Source organism: Metarhizium robertsii, assembly GCF_000187425.2.
Source record: "Metarhizium robertsii ARSEF 23 chromosome Unknown MAA_Scf_5, whole genome shotgun sequence".
Taxonomy (NCBI): Eukaryota; Fungi; Ascomycota; class Sordariomycetes; order Hypocreales; family Clavicipitaceae; genus Metarhizium; species Metarhizium robertsii.
In genome coordinates this window covers 117,512-130,978 of record NW_011942193.1, presented here as the reverse complement: position 1 = coordinate 130,978, position 13,467 = coordinate 117,512, and the positions used below count along the sequence as shown (strand labels likewise).

At 55.5% G+C, this 13,467-nt stretch overlaps 5 protein-coding genes across 5 annotated transcripts; 2 read left to right on the top strand and 3 right to left on the bottom strand.

The window, feature by feature from the left end:
* Positions 1 to 749: 749 nt before the first annotated feature.
* Positions 750 to 1,269, top strand: MAA_09548 (uncharacterized protein; the record flags this gene model as incomplete). Its single annotated transcript, XM_007827546.1, has 2 exons — positions 750 to 879; positions 941 to 1,269. The coding sequence occupies 2 exons, from the start codon at positions 750 to 752 to the stop codon at positions 1,267 to 1,269; spliced, it is 459 nt and encodes a 152-aa protein (XP_007825737.1).
* A 737-nt stretch (positions 1,270 to 2,006) lies between these two features.
* Positions 2,007 to 5,433, bottom strand: MAA_09549 (glycoside hydrolase family 65 protein; the record flags this gene model as incomplete). Its single annotated transcript, XM_007827547.1, has 4 exons — positions 2,007 to 3,200; positions 3,268 to 3,555; positions 3,617 to 5,356; positions 5,422 to 5,433. The coding sequence occupies 4 exons, from the start codon at positions 5,431 to 5,433 to the stop codon at positions 2,007 to 2,009; spliced, it is 3,234 nt and encodes a 1,077-aa protein (XP_007825738.1).
* A 1,862-nt stretch (positions 5,434 to 7,295) lies between these two features.
* MAA_09550 (N-acetylglucosaminidase) lies at positions 7,296 to 9,158 on the bottom strand (the record flags this gene model as incomplete). The annotated part of the gene is made up of 1 exon (XM_007827548.1): positions 7,296 to 9,158. One exon carries the CDS (start codon positions 9,156 to 9,158, stop codon positions 7,296 to 7,298), a length of 1,863 nt encoding a protein of 620 aa, XP_007825739.1.
* A 307-nt stretch (positions 9,159 to 9,465) lies between these two features.
* MAA_11185 (clumping factor B) lies at positions 9,466 to 9,942 on the bottom strand (the record flags this gene model as incomplete). Its single annotated transcript, XM_011413165.1, has 1 exon — positions 9,466 to 9,942. The coding sequence occupies one exon, from the start codon at positions 9,940 to 9,942 to the stop codon at positions 9,466 to 9,468; it is 477 nt and encodes a 158-aa protein (XP_011411467.1).
* Positions 9,943 to 11,502: 1,560 nt separating this feature from the next.
* MAA_09551 (2-nitropropane dioxygenase, NPD) lies at positions 11,503 to 12,558 on the top strand (the record flags this gene model as incomplete). Its single annotated transcript, XM_007827549.1, has 1 exon — positions 11,503 to 12,558. The coding sequence occupies one exon, from the start codon at positions 11,503 to 11,505 to the stop codon at positions 12,556 to 12,558; it is 1,056 nt and encodes a 351-aa protein (XP_007825740.1).
* Positions 12,559 to 13,467: the final 909 nt, after the last annotated feature.

The window sequence follows — 13,467 nt, the reverse complement described above, 5'->3', positions numbered from 1 at the left end:
GCCTTGCAGCCGGCGCTCGCCCAAGCACCAGCTGATTGTAGCAGCAACAAGCTCCTGTTCAAGCAAATGTTACCTTTACTTGCCTAGAAATTACGGAGTAATAGGTGATGATTGTGCTAGTACCCCTGTTAGGTATAAAGAGCCATGTATATTGCACTATCCCTTTGAATGTGATAAGGTGCCACTTTCGTACCGAGCAGGGATGTGGACCAATTAGAAATCTTGGATTAAAAGATACATAAGCCTATAAGGTATTAATATAGGAATTAAAGTACCTTTACTTTTTAAATATACATAAAGATACTTTATATATATTAGGCTATCCACCTGATATAAGGTATATGAAAGGTACTGCACATGAAGTGGGGCCGCTACCTGACTGGCACCTTATCACATTCAAAGGGATGTATAGTAACATTGAAATTATCTTATTGAAAACCAAGTACCGGCCTCGTCTGTCACGATGTGTGGGGCAGAAATGAGGCTCTGGGGTCCAGATGTCATGGTCAACCCAGACCCAAGCTCCAAGCTCAAGTCCATAACAGCTACATGTAAACTGTAATCTGGTATGATGGCGTTCAAGTACTACGTGCCACCAGTTATACTCCCAGACCCCGCATGGTGTCTGGTTGGTCATTGGACGCTGATTTTGGCATGTCGCGTAAACCGAGGAATACGAGCCGAGACTCGGGTATAAAACGCCTGTTGCAACTAAGCAGCCGAGAACCAGACCTGATCAGATCATCACAATGGCCACACAGGAAAATATCCAGCGTCTTATCCAGATTCGCAACGCACGGCTACAGGCAGCCACGGAGGCGCGCGACGTGGACGCGCTCATGAAATGGCAGGCTGCCGACACCACATTTACAGACAAGGGTGCGCCGACCCCGACCTTGGACCGCCATGACGTCTTGCCTTTTGCTAATTGCATTGTTAGTCCATGGCACCGTCGTCTCTGGCTGGGACGCCGTGCGCGACCACTATGCCCAAATGTACCGCGCCATGCCGACGTTCCGCATCCTCCGGTCCGAGGCGACCGGGTATACTCCGGAATTCGTAGTCGGCGAGTTTGAGTGCGAGGCCGTTGCGGGCGCGGATATGCCGCAGTTGGGCGTGAGCAAGGGAGACGTCCTTCAGATAAAGGCCGTTTCCTTGTTTTGGTGGCGATGGCAAGGCAAAGGTGAGTGGACGGGTGCCTTGGACGACGAGGCCGTTGGGGGGTGGAAGATTTACAGAGAGAGGGTATATAGTGTGCCGGTGGTGTGATTATTGCAGGCTATCCTGTGCAGATGATTGAGACTGATGTATACGCACTTCTACATGTATGGGAATGTGAGAACATTCGTCTATGGTGATAACCACGCGTTGATTACCTGATATAAATGCTTCGGCGTAGGATGCTTTAATCACCTGATCTTATCTGGGCAAGATGACAAACTCCCCTGCTTAGCTTTCGCATGGTAAACACACACGAAAGTATACGTCTGGCAGGTTACTTTCCTGAGCACCAGATCATTCCACTAAACCTGACGCGAGCTCAACAAGTTTTTGCCAGGCACAGTCTCTAATTGATGGCTGATGCCGGTTCATTTTAGTTTTGCGCTCAACTTTTGCTGCCAAGAAACAAGACAGGAAACCAGGGCTACCAAAGCACAAGCCTGGCACAGGACATCCTCCTGTTTCATGTACATCTCCTACAAAGCCCCAGAGTAACACCGGCATATAAAAGACGCGGTAGCCCGTCCGTAACAAGGCCTCACATTTTTGCCAATAGCCTCATCACGAACCACGCAAAGCTAGACATGACTCTAACGCCAACATCTCAATTATGCCTCTCGACGTAACCCATCCTTGAAAATACGCGTCACGTCCAAAGTAGCGTATATAAACCGCCGCATCTATACTATTTACGCAACTACAGTATGTATTATATAAAGCACATAGTCAAGCATCCAATTCATAACGTCTCCTCTCGCTTCTCTACCTCGTACTTGCACCAAAAGTTAATACGGTCTACCCATCAGCATCCCCTCCTCGCGCCACGTCAAGCTCCGCCTCATCTTGGCCGGCTCCGCCTCCCCATCCATCTTCCTCCTCTCATCACTAATAATCGCCCACTCCGCCACCGTAGCCCCCGTGCCATTCCTGGCATCTACATCTCTCTGCCCGAGCCCCTGGTTCCCGGTAATCAGCAGCGTCGCGTACCGAGCCGCCGGCACAGCCTCGCCAAGAGTCACATTGGTCGTGTTGCCCACCGGAATAGCAATAGCATCAAGGTTCGTCGCCTGCACGCTGTAGGGGTTGGACAGCGGCACGCCCGCCAGGTGCGTCACGACGGTGTAGTCAGCGCCCCTACCCTGCGCGGACACATCCACGTCGGCGAAGCTGGCGATGGTGGCGTTGTGAAAGACGACGGTGGCGTTGACGGGCGGCGCCTGGGCCCAGTTGAAGTGGAGGCCGGAGACCATGGCGCCCACGTCGCCGGGCGCGAGCATGACCGTCACGGCGCTGAGGTTGGCGGCGTACTGCGGCTGCCACTTGGTCGAGGTGGCGCCGTCGACGGCCCCGATGGGGAACTGGCCGGGCCGGTGGGCGCCGGGCGAGTCGGCGGACCGGCACTGCAGGAGGTTGCCGGGGGTGGTGTTGATGCGGCCAATGTTGCGGTTGGGCACGACGGCCGCGCCGTCCACGGGCAGGCGGTACGCGGTGGCGTTGCCGTCGGCGCCGGCGTCGATGGTGATGGTTGCGTTGGCGAAGCGCGGGTCCGCCGAGGGGAGCGGCCGGACGTGCCGGGCGCGCCGGACCGTCGTGTGCGTCGCGTTGGACGAGGCTGCGAAGGGCCAGCCGCGCCAGTAAAAGGTCCGGTAGCGCAGGTGCGACAGCTGCGGCGGCAGGTTGGGGTTGATGTGAAGCGCGTCGTCGGGGAGCAGCCGCAGCCCGAGGTAGCCGAATACGTTGACCTGGTTGGCGCCGCCGTGGCCGGTGAGGAAGGGGTACGCGGGGTGGGTGCCGCCGTTGATGGTGGCATTGTCAATCAGTTGCTCTGAGAGCTGGTAAAAGGGCGCGCGGGCGTACGGCTTGTACGAGTACTGCGAGTAGGTGTAGGCCGAGCAGCCAGAGGGCGAGATGTCGTTGGCAATGATGGAGAAGAAGGCCCACGTCATGGCGGGCCCGTCTGGCGACTGTTTGTTTGCGTACTGCGGCACGACTGTTAGTCTTGTTCGGGTTCAGGGGGGAGAAGCAGCCATGGAGCGTTCTACTCACGTAGTCCAAGTCGTTGAGCGACTCCTGGGTGGTGTAGTTTGTTGTGTAGGAGAGCGGAAACGTGTTCAATATCACATCCGCCTGCTTCACCACGGCACTCCCGTTCATGGTGGTGAACTCGAGTGTGACGCCATTTTCTCGGAGGAAAAGCACGTTGGTGGCCATGGAATCCCATGTTGCGTTTTTCTCGAGGCCAAATTGTTCCCGGAACGTGTTGGCAGTTTGCAGCGTTTCGGCAATCAGAGGCATCGTGTAGCCACCTGCGTCGACGTGGTTTGCATACTCGTCCTGTCCATCATGGGTTAGCACACGAGCAAAAATGGCTGGGTTCGAGTACACAATCACGCACGGGATCTGTCATGTTTTTCACCGTCCAGGATGAGCCATTCGGGGCCAAAAGGTTTGAAAAGAGCGTTGCGATGGAGTCGTATACTGGAAACAGGCTCTCGTTAAAGTACCGAGTGTCACCCGTCGCGACGAGCTGGTTGACAAACGATATGCCAATGTCTCCGTTCAGATGGTACTGGTAGTCCCAGCAAGGGCCGGTGGCGGTGCAGTTGCCAAAACGACCGCTCGTCCAGGGGAATGCGGCCGCGTCCTTGGAAAAGACCGTCTTGTTCTGGGAGCTGGTGTAGCTTGTCTGCGCATTCGCCTTGGCTTGGCCGTACTTGTTGACGCGATAGTTGGTGATTCGCTCGGCAGACTGGGGGTGCGACACGACAAGCCCCGGTTGCATAAACAGGTCGGCATCCCAAAAGATGAGACCGGCGTACGAGTCCGACACCAAGCCTCCGACCGAGATGCTGTCCACGTTGACGGGGGCGTCCTTGACCAGGCTTTGGGCGTTTGGCCCGACTGTACTCTGCAGCAGGTAGTACGTGTTGGCCACGGCGATGATGGCCGAGTCGATAATGTAGCTGTCTTGGGGTAGGGTTCCGTTGTCGGGGTCAGCATAGCTGTCGACCGAGTGGTCGGGCATGACGTCGTCCCACTCCTGGACGTGAGAACGAAGAGACTTGTAAAAGCCCCGGGACAAGGCCGACGACGCGGCATTCTTGGCCACCTGCTGAGGATCTTCAAAGGCATCTCCGGACGCCGCGCCGACGTATTTTGTAATCCTCACCGCCTTGCCGGCGGAGAATGTGACGGGGACGGCCTGGGCAATAGAAGACTCGTTCTTGCGAATGTAGGGCTTGTTGCTGACCAGAGTCTTGCGGCCAATGTCGACGTCGTCGGAGCCCGTCATGTTGGCGTAAATGTACGCAGTCACGTTGGCGATGCCGGTGGGCCGAACGGCCGAGTAGATGGCGCCAGCATCCTCGCCAGACTGGACAAAGTCGGTTCGAACCGCGGAATAGCCATCAAGGACGTTGACAACGGTGGCATTGGCATCCACCGACGGGATAATCTCCAGATCGACGACCGCCTGGTTGATGTGAAGCTTGTTTGTAAACATCAAGTACCGGATATCGTAGGAGCCATTGTTTCCGGCAGACGGGGACCACGTATACGACCAGCTGAGGACTCCGGCCTTGAAGTCGTACGTGGAGCGAAAGTTGGTAATGGTCTTGTTGTCGACCGTGGAGTCCAGGTAGACGCCGTTGCCGAGGTCGAGCACCAGGCCGCTCCAGTGAGGCACGCCGCTAATGACGCTCTCGTAGCCGTACTGCAGCAGCCAGCCAAAGTTGGTGCCGTTGGTCTCGGGCTGGGCGTTCCAGAAACCGGCAATGGTGGCAAAGGACTGACGCCGGGAGAAGAGCGGCCAGCCGTTGATGACGTCGCCGCCCTCGTCCTCGGCGTCGAGCTCAAAGAAGGGCCCGACGCTGGCCACGCTGATGCCAAAGTAGCCATTGGCAACAGAGCCTCTCGACTGATAACGGCCTTGCTCGAGCGTCGTGGTGCTGAGGAGCCAGTTGTCGTCATCCCAGGTGACGCCGGGAAAGTCCGTCTTGTACACGGTTGTGCGGTTACGGCCTCGGTCCTGGCCGCTGTACCGCGCCAGGCATTTGGCGACGCGGTCTTTGCCATTGGCGGCCTGGACGGCGCTGCAGAGACCGAGGGTCGCGGCGACGACGGCCGCTTGGATGAGCTGCCGCGTTTGTGTCAGTGGGCGAAACACGGTCAATCACATCTTGAAGGGTCTGGTGGACTCACAGTCGCGCGCATGTTGCGAGTCCCGGGCTCGAGGGTCGATTCACTCTACACGAGAAGCAATGGAACAAAGCAATGCCACCGGGAGAACATTCGAGTGCAACAGGCGCTCGGCAGCATTTGTATTCCGCGCGAGCATGCGAGATGTTGTTTATACGGCCCGTCAGCGACTACCAAGTGGACGACATCTGGAGCTACTCGATGGCGAAGCAGCACGGACATTGAGCTTCGCAAGCAGCAAATCTCTAACGGGCCGACTGGTAGCTGTCTTGTGGCTGGAAGAATCCCTGATTTATCCTGGGGAGCAAAGCTCAACCCGGTCCGCGGAGCTCAGCCCCACCATGCTAAACCGCGAGCAAATCTCCATCACGGTGTAGACATGGCTTTTGACCCAACGGCACTCTGCAGGTATCCATTGACGTGCGCCCATCGTCATGATGGTCCGGCTGAATCGAGAGAGACGACCCTGTCTGGGCTGAGCCTCAATCGCCGCGGTTGCTCAACAAGCTGTGCTGGGGTGAAAAAAAAAAAAAAAAAAACCAAGACGAAAAGAAATACAAGGTTGCGAAATATATGGGCGGCCCTCGCTATTCAAGTTGCGCTACGCAGTACATACAATGGGTATACCATCAAGATCATGTCAACTATTTCGCATCAAGCTCACGACGTGCCCATTGCCAATTGGGCATGAGCAGAGTCACCAACACCAGTCGACTCGTCGGCTCTCCAATTTCCCCCCTCTTCATCGCCAACCGTCTCGTCACGGTCCAGTCGTCACTAATCAGAACCATCGGCGACCCCGCCAACCCGCCTCAACGTCATTCCATAATGCGGGGAAAGTATGGAGTATGGGGAATTGACTTTGGCCACATGCAGCTTTAGCCCGTGTGGCTTCCATCCACCAGCAGACTCTGGAAGCTCCCACTGCCGATTCCGGCCTGGAAGCCGTCATGGAATACCCGCCGGCGCATTGATGGCAGTTGGTGTCATCTGCCTCGCCATCCAACCCAGCTCGAGCCAATTCGTCCACCAACCCAGACCAGGCAAGTTGGATATGTGCCCGATGCGTCGTCAACTTCTGTTGGCCATTGACCGCATCCCCGTGCCATGACTCATGGACTGACAAGGTATCCGCCCTCTCTCGGCTCTATCACGGCCCAGCCATGGATAATAGTGGAGGCCCTCAACTGCACCTTGTCTGGCCTGGTCCGACGACGGACAGACTTTGCCGCATCAATGCATTACGTGAACACGCTCCCGACTCCCCACGAAACAACAGCCGGACATGGGCGCATCACGGTGCCTATTCGGGCCTATAGAGTCAATCTCTGATTTTACCCGAAACATTGAAACTGCCACCACGTGCGCCCGTGCCATTTGGGCGGTAGCCGCTCCCGTTCCGCCAGTGTTTGCCTGTTCGGCACAAGGCCCCTTGCGCCACCCTGCACCAACATATTAACCTTGCAGCTTCTGAGTTCTCAAACCCCTACCCGCTTGCTATAGGGTGATGCAGCTCTCGGTATGGCCGAGAATTCTAAAGAACCAGCCCATGGATGGCCGTGTGCAAGACTAACTTTCGGTCCATCAACTCCCTCAAAATCATCAGTGGCTTCTTGGTTCTGCCGTTTGATTCCAATTCCACGTCGCATGTACACCGCGACATCTGGCAAATGGAAACAATACACCTGATGGCATAATATAATATTGTTAAAAGTACAAAGTAATATATTCCTTTTAGACACTACTGCTAAAAATAGAGTACAAAAGAATAGTGAAAGGGCTCGTCCCATTGATACACTGCTAAAAATAAACTACAGAAGAATAGTGAAATGGCCCCTCCCATCGACACATCCCCCCAGAGCTCAAGTCCATCTCGCTCATTGGACAGCCGTCTGATTGTAGTACAAGTCGCACGCATGAGGATGCTGCAAGCAGTACTTGGGCACCAGAGGGGCGGCCCCAATGCCATTGGCAACAAGGTACTCCCTAAAGTTGAGAATGCGTTGCGTCAAATACGTCGTTCGCTTGAGGCCAGTCTTGGGGTCCTTGTTGCCAGACCAAACCAACTCGGCGAGTGCAGCGGCCCGCGGCCACATCTTGGAGCTGATGACGGCGTCGTCGACTTGTTCGGACCACAGTGGCGCGGCGGCACCGATGATGTGCTTGGCTTGGTCAGAAGTGAGGTTCGCCGTGAAGTCGTAGTCGTAAATGCGCTGCCACGTCTTGTACGGCGCACACCACGAGCCGCCGGGGCCGCCGTAGTTGAAGGAAAAGGTCGCGCCGGTAGCATCAGGGTTCGACTGCGGCGCGTTGTAACGAGGATCGTTGGTCACGTACCCGCCATTCCCACAATCGAGATACATAAAGTCGGCGCTGGACACAATCACGTCGTAGCCGGCCTTGGTGAGCTTATCAATGTTGGCAACGCCATTGTTCCAGGACTGCATGATGACGCTCTTGGACACATTGTGCGCGTGGGCGTCGGGAGAGAGGACGACATCCTCCCACATGATGAGTCGGCGGTCCTTCTTGCCACTGTTCTCCTCCGACATGAACAATGGGTATGCGTGGTCGATCCAGTACTGGTTGAGGTCAAAGTAGGTGCGCTTGGGGTCGGCGGCGAACCAATCCCTGATGCCCTTGCTAAAGTTGAAACAGCCAATCTGGAGCTCGTCACCTCCCACGTGGAAGAAGTCGTCCGAGAACTTCTTGGACAGCTCCGAGTAGACGTTGCCGACAACCTGGTACGTCTTGGGGTTCATGACGTCGAGCTGTCCCGGGTTGGGCTGCACGGCCGTGTGCAACGGCCAGTTGTCGTTGGACCACCAACTATTCTGGCACGTCACAATGTCCTTGTCGATTTGCTGCCACCCCGAGGCAGAGTGGCCGGGCATGTCGATTTCGGGAATGACGCGCACGCCGCGAGCGCGAGCATACGAGATGATGTCCTGCACATCCTTGGCCGAGTAGCTCTCGCGGCCAGAGTAGGCATCCTTGGTCACCTGGGGGTAGGCCTCGAGGTGGATGGGCCACGACTGGGTGTCGGTGATGTGCCAGTGGAGGATATTCATCTTGGACAAGGCAAGTCCGTCAATCTGTTCCTTGATCTTGTTGGCGGAAATAAAGTTTCGGCCCGTGTCGACCATGACACCTCGGTACGGGTAGTTGGGGTGATCTTTGATGGTGACGGGCTGCTCAACAATCAGGGACCCGCCCTCGAAGATGACGAGTTGCTGGAAGGTGGTGAAGGCATGAAGGGCACCCCAGACTGTCTTTGCCGCGATTTCAACAGTCGAAGACGAAGCAGACACGGTGAGGGTATAGCTCTCGTCGACGCCGTGCTTCAAATCGGCGGACCAGTCGGACACCTGTACGTTGACCTCGTTGAGCCAGCTACCGCCCGTGTTTCGCTTCGACTTGGCGCTGCTGCTGCTGTCGTTGCTGCCAGCGGTGGGAAAGGGTTCGAACTTGGGGATGGGCTGCTCAATGGCCTGCGGCACCCATCGCAGCGAGGTGATGGCCTTGGAGGCGCGGTTCCAAGCCTCGGAGACGAGTTGGGTGTTGGACTCGGACTTGCGATTCGAATTGGTACGCAGGTTCAGCCAGCCGACATGTTTGGGACCAGAGTCACCCCAGGTCACGTCCTGAGGCGCGGGAAGCGGGTTGACCTTGACGGTGACGGCAGAGGTCAACTCGACCGTCGCCAAGGCGGCGAGGAGGGCAGATGTGTAGAAGCGCATGTTGAGACGAGATTTGCCAACGGATTGTGACGTGGTGTCAAGGGAGGAAGTTAACGAGGGTGCCTTGGCGACGCGTACACAATCAAAGGTGCCGAACAAAGGGCACACACGGACCGTGAATCACGAGCCTGGAGAGAGCTGCTGGTGTTGCCAAACATCAATGAAAGGACGGGCGGTTGGAGGGGCCAACTCGGTGCCTTTTGTACGAAACCAGACGAGATTGGATCCAAGGTCTTGCCTCCAAAGCAAGTGGCTGCAAGCGTCTTTGAGACATTGGATTGGACCAGGTGGGTTGTGTCCAGGGACCTCAAAGAACCATGGCGAACGTGTGCGTGAGGACAAAAATTGGATGGAGAGGGACTGGAAGCATGAGAGGGACCAGTTCAATGTTGACCATGGAAATGTAACCCCACCAGCAGTAGAGTGGACTGGACTGGAAGTAGTATTGATGCAGGCCAGCAAGCCAAGACGCCGCAGCTGAAGCTCCCGCGCGGCAGGTGCAGACTTGGCTCTTGCCGGCGAGGCGTGTCTGGTCTGGTGGTACATGTCTACTGGTAGCTTGTAGCGTAGCCGCTTTATGTAGCATTGAGTCCATGGCTTTAATGTTCCAGACGTCTTCTTTGTGAGGCAGAGTGGAATGGGGTCCTTGCGCGCCTGCAATCAAAGCAAAAGCACCAGACTTTTGACCATGGCCAGGAACCGGCAGAAGGAGCCCATGAACACCTTGCGGAGACAAAAGATATTGGACGGGGAGATGCAATGCAACCCAACCAGGAGGTCCCATGAAGGGCAGGACCTGCCACTGCGTGCGGCAATTTGCGGAACCAGACTGAAGGTATCGCATTAATGTTTCATGCCAGCCGACGTCTGTTCATGCGCGGGCTTGGCATGAACACAAGGCTGAGGGACATTTGCTATGTCGCTGACGGGTAGATATCAATCAGGGCACCTCGACATCTCTGTGTTCAACCGTCGTGCACATCATTGATCAATTGATGTCACCACATGTGCAGGTGGCTTGCTGCACATGGCCAGCTGTTAAGCCAATTGTTCCCCCACCATTTTTGCCCCGTCGAACATTGAACTTGACCCTTCAATGTTCACATTTCCCCCCCTCCTTTGACGGGCTTCATCCTCACCTTTTCAATGCATTCCGTCCGCAGAATCGGACTCCATGTCGGTCGCCCATCTCCAACAACAATCCGCCAGCAGTCCTACGCCTCAACCGCGGCCTGACATCCACCGATGGCTGTGGCTTCAGCTGCCCGCGCCGATGCTTCCATGTTGCCTGCCACAGCTGCGCGATGCATCTAGGCAATTTCCCCGCATTGCGACGTTAACGTTACCTCGACATTGAATCCATTGTCCCATCAATGATGTCTTCGACGCCACGGTCCAGCACAACTTCAATTCTGTTCTTCTTCTTCTTTTTCAGCCCTTGCGTCACGTCACATGGTGATTTTGCGTCAAAGCTGGGCACATGAGGCGTCTTTGGAGAAGACAAAAGTCATCCGTATTCCCTGCTGGTGTGATGTGTTTTTACCAACATGACGAGAGGTTCTGTCTCGCATGTGGCCGTAATTGGCGTGAGACATTTGCTCCGCATCTAGTCAAGATCCGAATCCTTGGCCATGTTTTCGTAAACACGGCTTGACACATGGTCTCAACCGCCAACGTTGCCTGCCGTCTTGTTTCCCGTGGTTGGGGGTAAATTGACCTGCCGTGGACGGGCATCTGGAGCGACTCGGGAAGATCTGTCAGGCATTGGATAAAAGGAACTGCAACCTTGGCTTGCTCTATGCCGGTCTCGCGACTGTTCTGCATTGGGCAGGTTGAACATGGACGCGTTGGCTTGCGAAAACAGCACAAGACGCGACAACTCCGTCTGCTCTCACATTGGACGCAGAAAGGCCGCAATTCCTCATGTTCAGGGGCATGATCGCATTTGACCCCAGAATACATACGATCCGTCGGCTTTCGGCACGTCGGTATCATCTGACGACGTTCTCCCTGCCAGAGTTCCTCAACCCCGCGCCTCGACGTCGATGCCGATGCCTCGGTATCTTCCTCTCTCCTCCATCACCCCACACCCCAACAAGCCGTGAGCCCCCCCTCCCGTCTCGGAACGATTATCCGCCCGCTGGGGCCGTGTCACATTGGCGCCGCAAATGTCATGGATAGTACCAGTTGACATGTTGTATAGATATAAGCTGCGAATCCACTTGACTGCGTATACATGTTTTTCCCTTTATATACGCCGCAAATCATCCTGTGCTGTCTTTCAAGGCTAAACTCCCCGACTGACCCATCACAAAACAAGACGACAGACCAGACGACAGACACCATGGCGCCAAAAGGGCCCATTACAACGCCCTTCACCCAACTCTTGGGCATCCAACACCCCGTGGTTCTAGCCGGCATGGCCCATACTTCCGGAGGCGAGCTTTCTGCTGCCGTCTCCAATGCTGGCGGGCTGGGAGTCATTGGTGGTTTGCAGTACTCGCCCGACCAGCTTCGGGACATCATCGCCGAAATGAAGGCCGCCTTCAAGCAGCCAGATCTGCCCTTTGGTATTGACCTCGCGCTTCCGCAGGTCGGCGGCAACGCACGGAAAACAAACCACGACTACACCCACGGGAAGCTCGAGGAGCTCATTGACCTGACCATTGAGAGCGGCGCCAAACTTTTCGTGTGCGCAATCGGCGTGCCGCCCAAGCACATCATCGAAAAGCTGCACAAGAACGGCATTCTCGTCATGAACATGGTGGGCCACCCCAAGCACGCCGTCAAAGCCCTCGATCTCGGCGTCGACATGGTGTGCGCCCAGGGCACCGAGGCCGGCGGGCATACCGGCGAAATTGCAAGCTCGGTCCTTGTGCCTGCCGTCGTGGACGTGGCCCGACGTTACAAGCCGCCGATGCTCAAGGGTTCTACCGCCTTGGTCCTCGCCGCCGGCGGCATCTGCAACGGTCGGGGTGTTGCCGCCGCTCTGATGCAGGGCGCCTCTGCCGTGTGGGTTGGAACCCGCTTCGTGGCCTCGGTGGAAGCCAACAGCAGCAACGAGCACAAGCAGGCCGTCGTGGACTGCGACTTTACAGGCACGGAGCGAACGCTAGTCTTGTCCGGAAGACCCCTGAGGATGATGCCCAACGACTACATTCGGCGGTGGAACAAGAACCCCCAGGAGATACAGAGCCTTTGCGACCGCGGCATCGTCCCCGTGCAGCATGACCTGGAAAACGGCGCAGAGGACATCGACGTGCCTCACTTCATGGGCCAGGTGGCGGGTTCCATTCAGCGCATTCAGCCGGCGGGCGAGATTGTTCATGAGCTTGTCGAGGAAGCCGCCGATATGCTGCGGACCGGGGGGACGTACCTTGATGGGGGTAGTAAGCTGTAGACTCGGCCGCAAGTAAACCGCTGATTCGGAATCTTGGGTACACTGGGCGCCATGTAAGAATAGACTTGGATCAGAGACGCGCAAATAGGCACATGTAAACATCCGAAAAACAGACGGTGACCAAACGTTGCTGCTTGGCAATACCCCTTGACCGGCATCTTGCCATCAAGTGGCCTGTGATTGTGATGACACCATCGCTGGTGATTTTGCCCACGACGCAATTATTCCTGCCAGATGACTCTTTGCAAGTGAGAAGCTGGCATGGCCTGACATAACACGCGGGACAGGGCGTAGCCCCTTAATTATTCTCAGTTAAATTATACTCTATTTTACCATCAACTAACTATACCTGTTACACGGAAATGGCCTGTTGCACAAGGGCTACGATCACGGGACCTAGGGCAAAGTCCATTACCGACTTCTTGTATTTAAAGATGTCTTTGGCCACCAAGGCCTTGAGGAAAAGCAAGGACCTCTGATACCAAAGACTGTTGTTATTAGATGAATTGAGCTATTTGCTCCAAGCCCTCTATAGAGCCCTTGTCACATGTCTGACAAGTTGAATATCTCTTCTTGCTTGTCAGATTTGACCTCTTATAAGGCGTCATTGTCACGTGGTTTACTTGTGTTGACTGGCTCGTAATAAGAAACTAATATTACTATTAGGCCCCGAGATTGGGTATTTGGGTTGTATGTGGAAGCTGCTCGCATCTAGCAGGCCGGATTTGACCTCTTTTTGTAGAGCCTTTTCGCCAGTATTAACTAGAAACATTGAATGGCACAATCACACACAACGCACAAAGCGTCCCTTCCAGGACAATTACCGAGGCAAGAGGAGCGATGCTTATCGTATTGACATGTCTTGGATAGAATATAGTTAAGATTAAGGTCCTCTGAATCTCAGTTCGG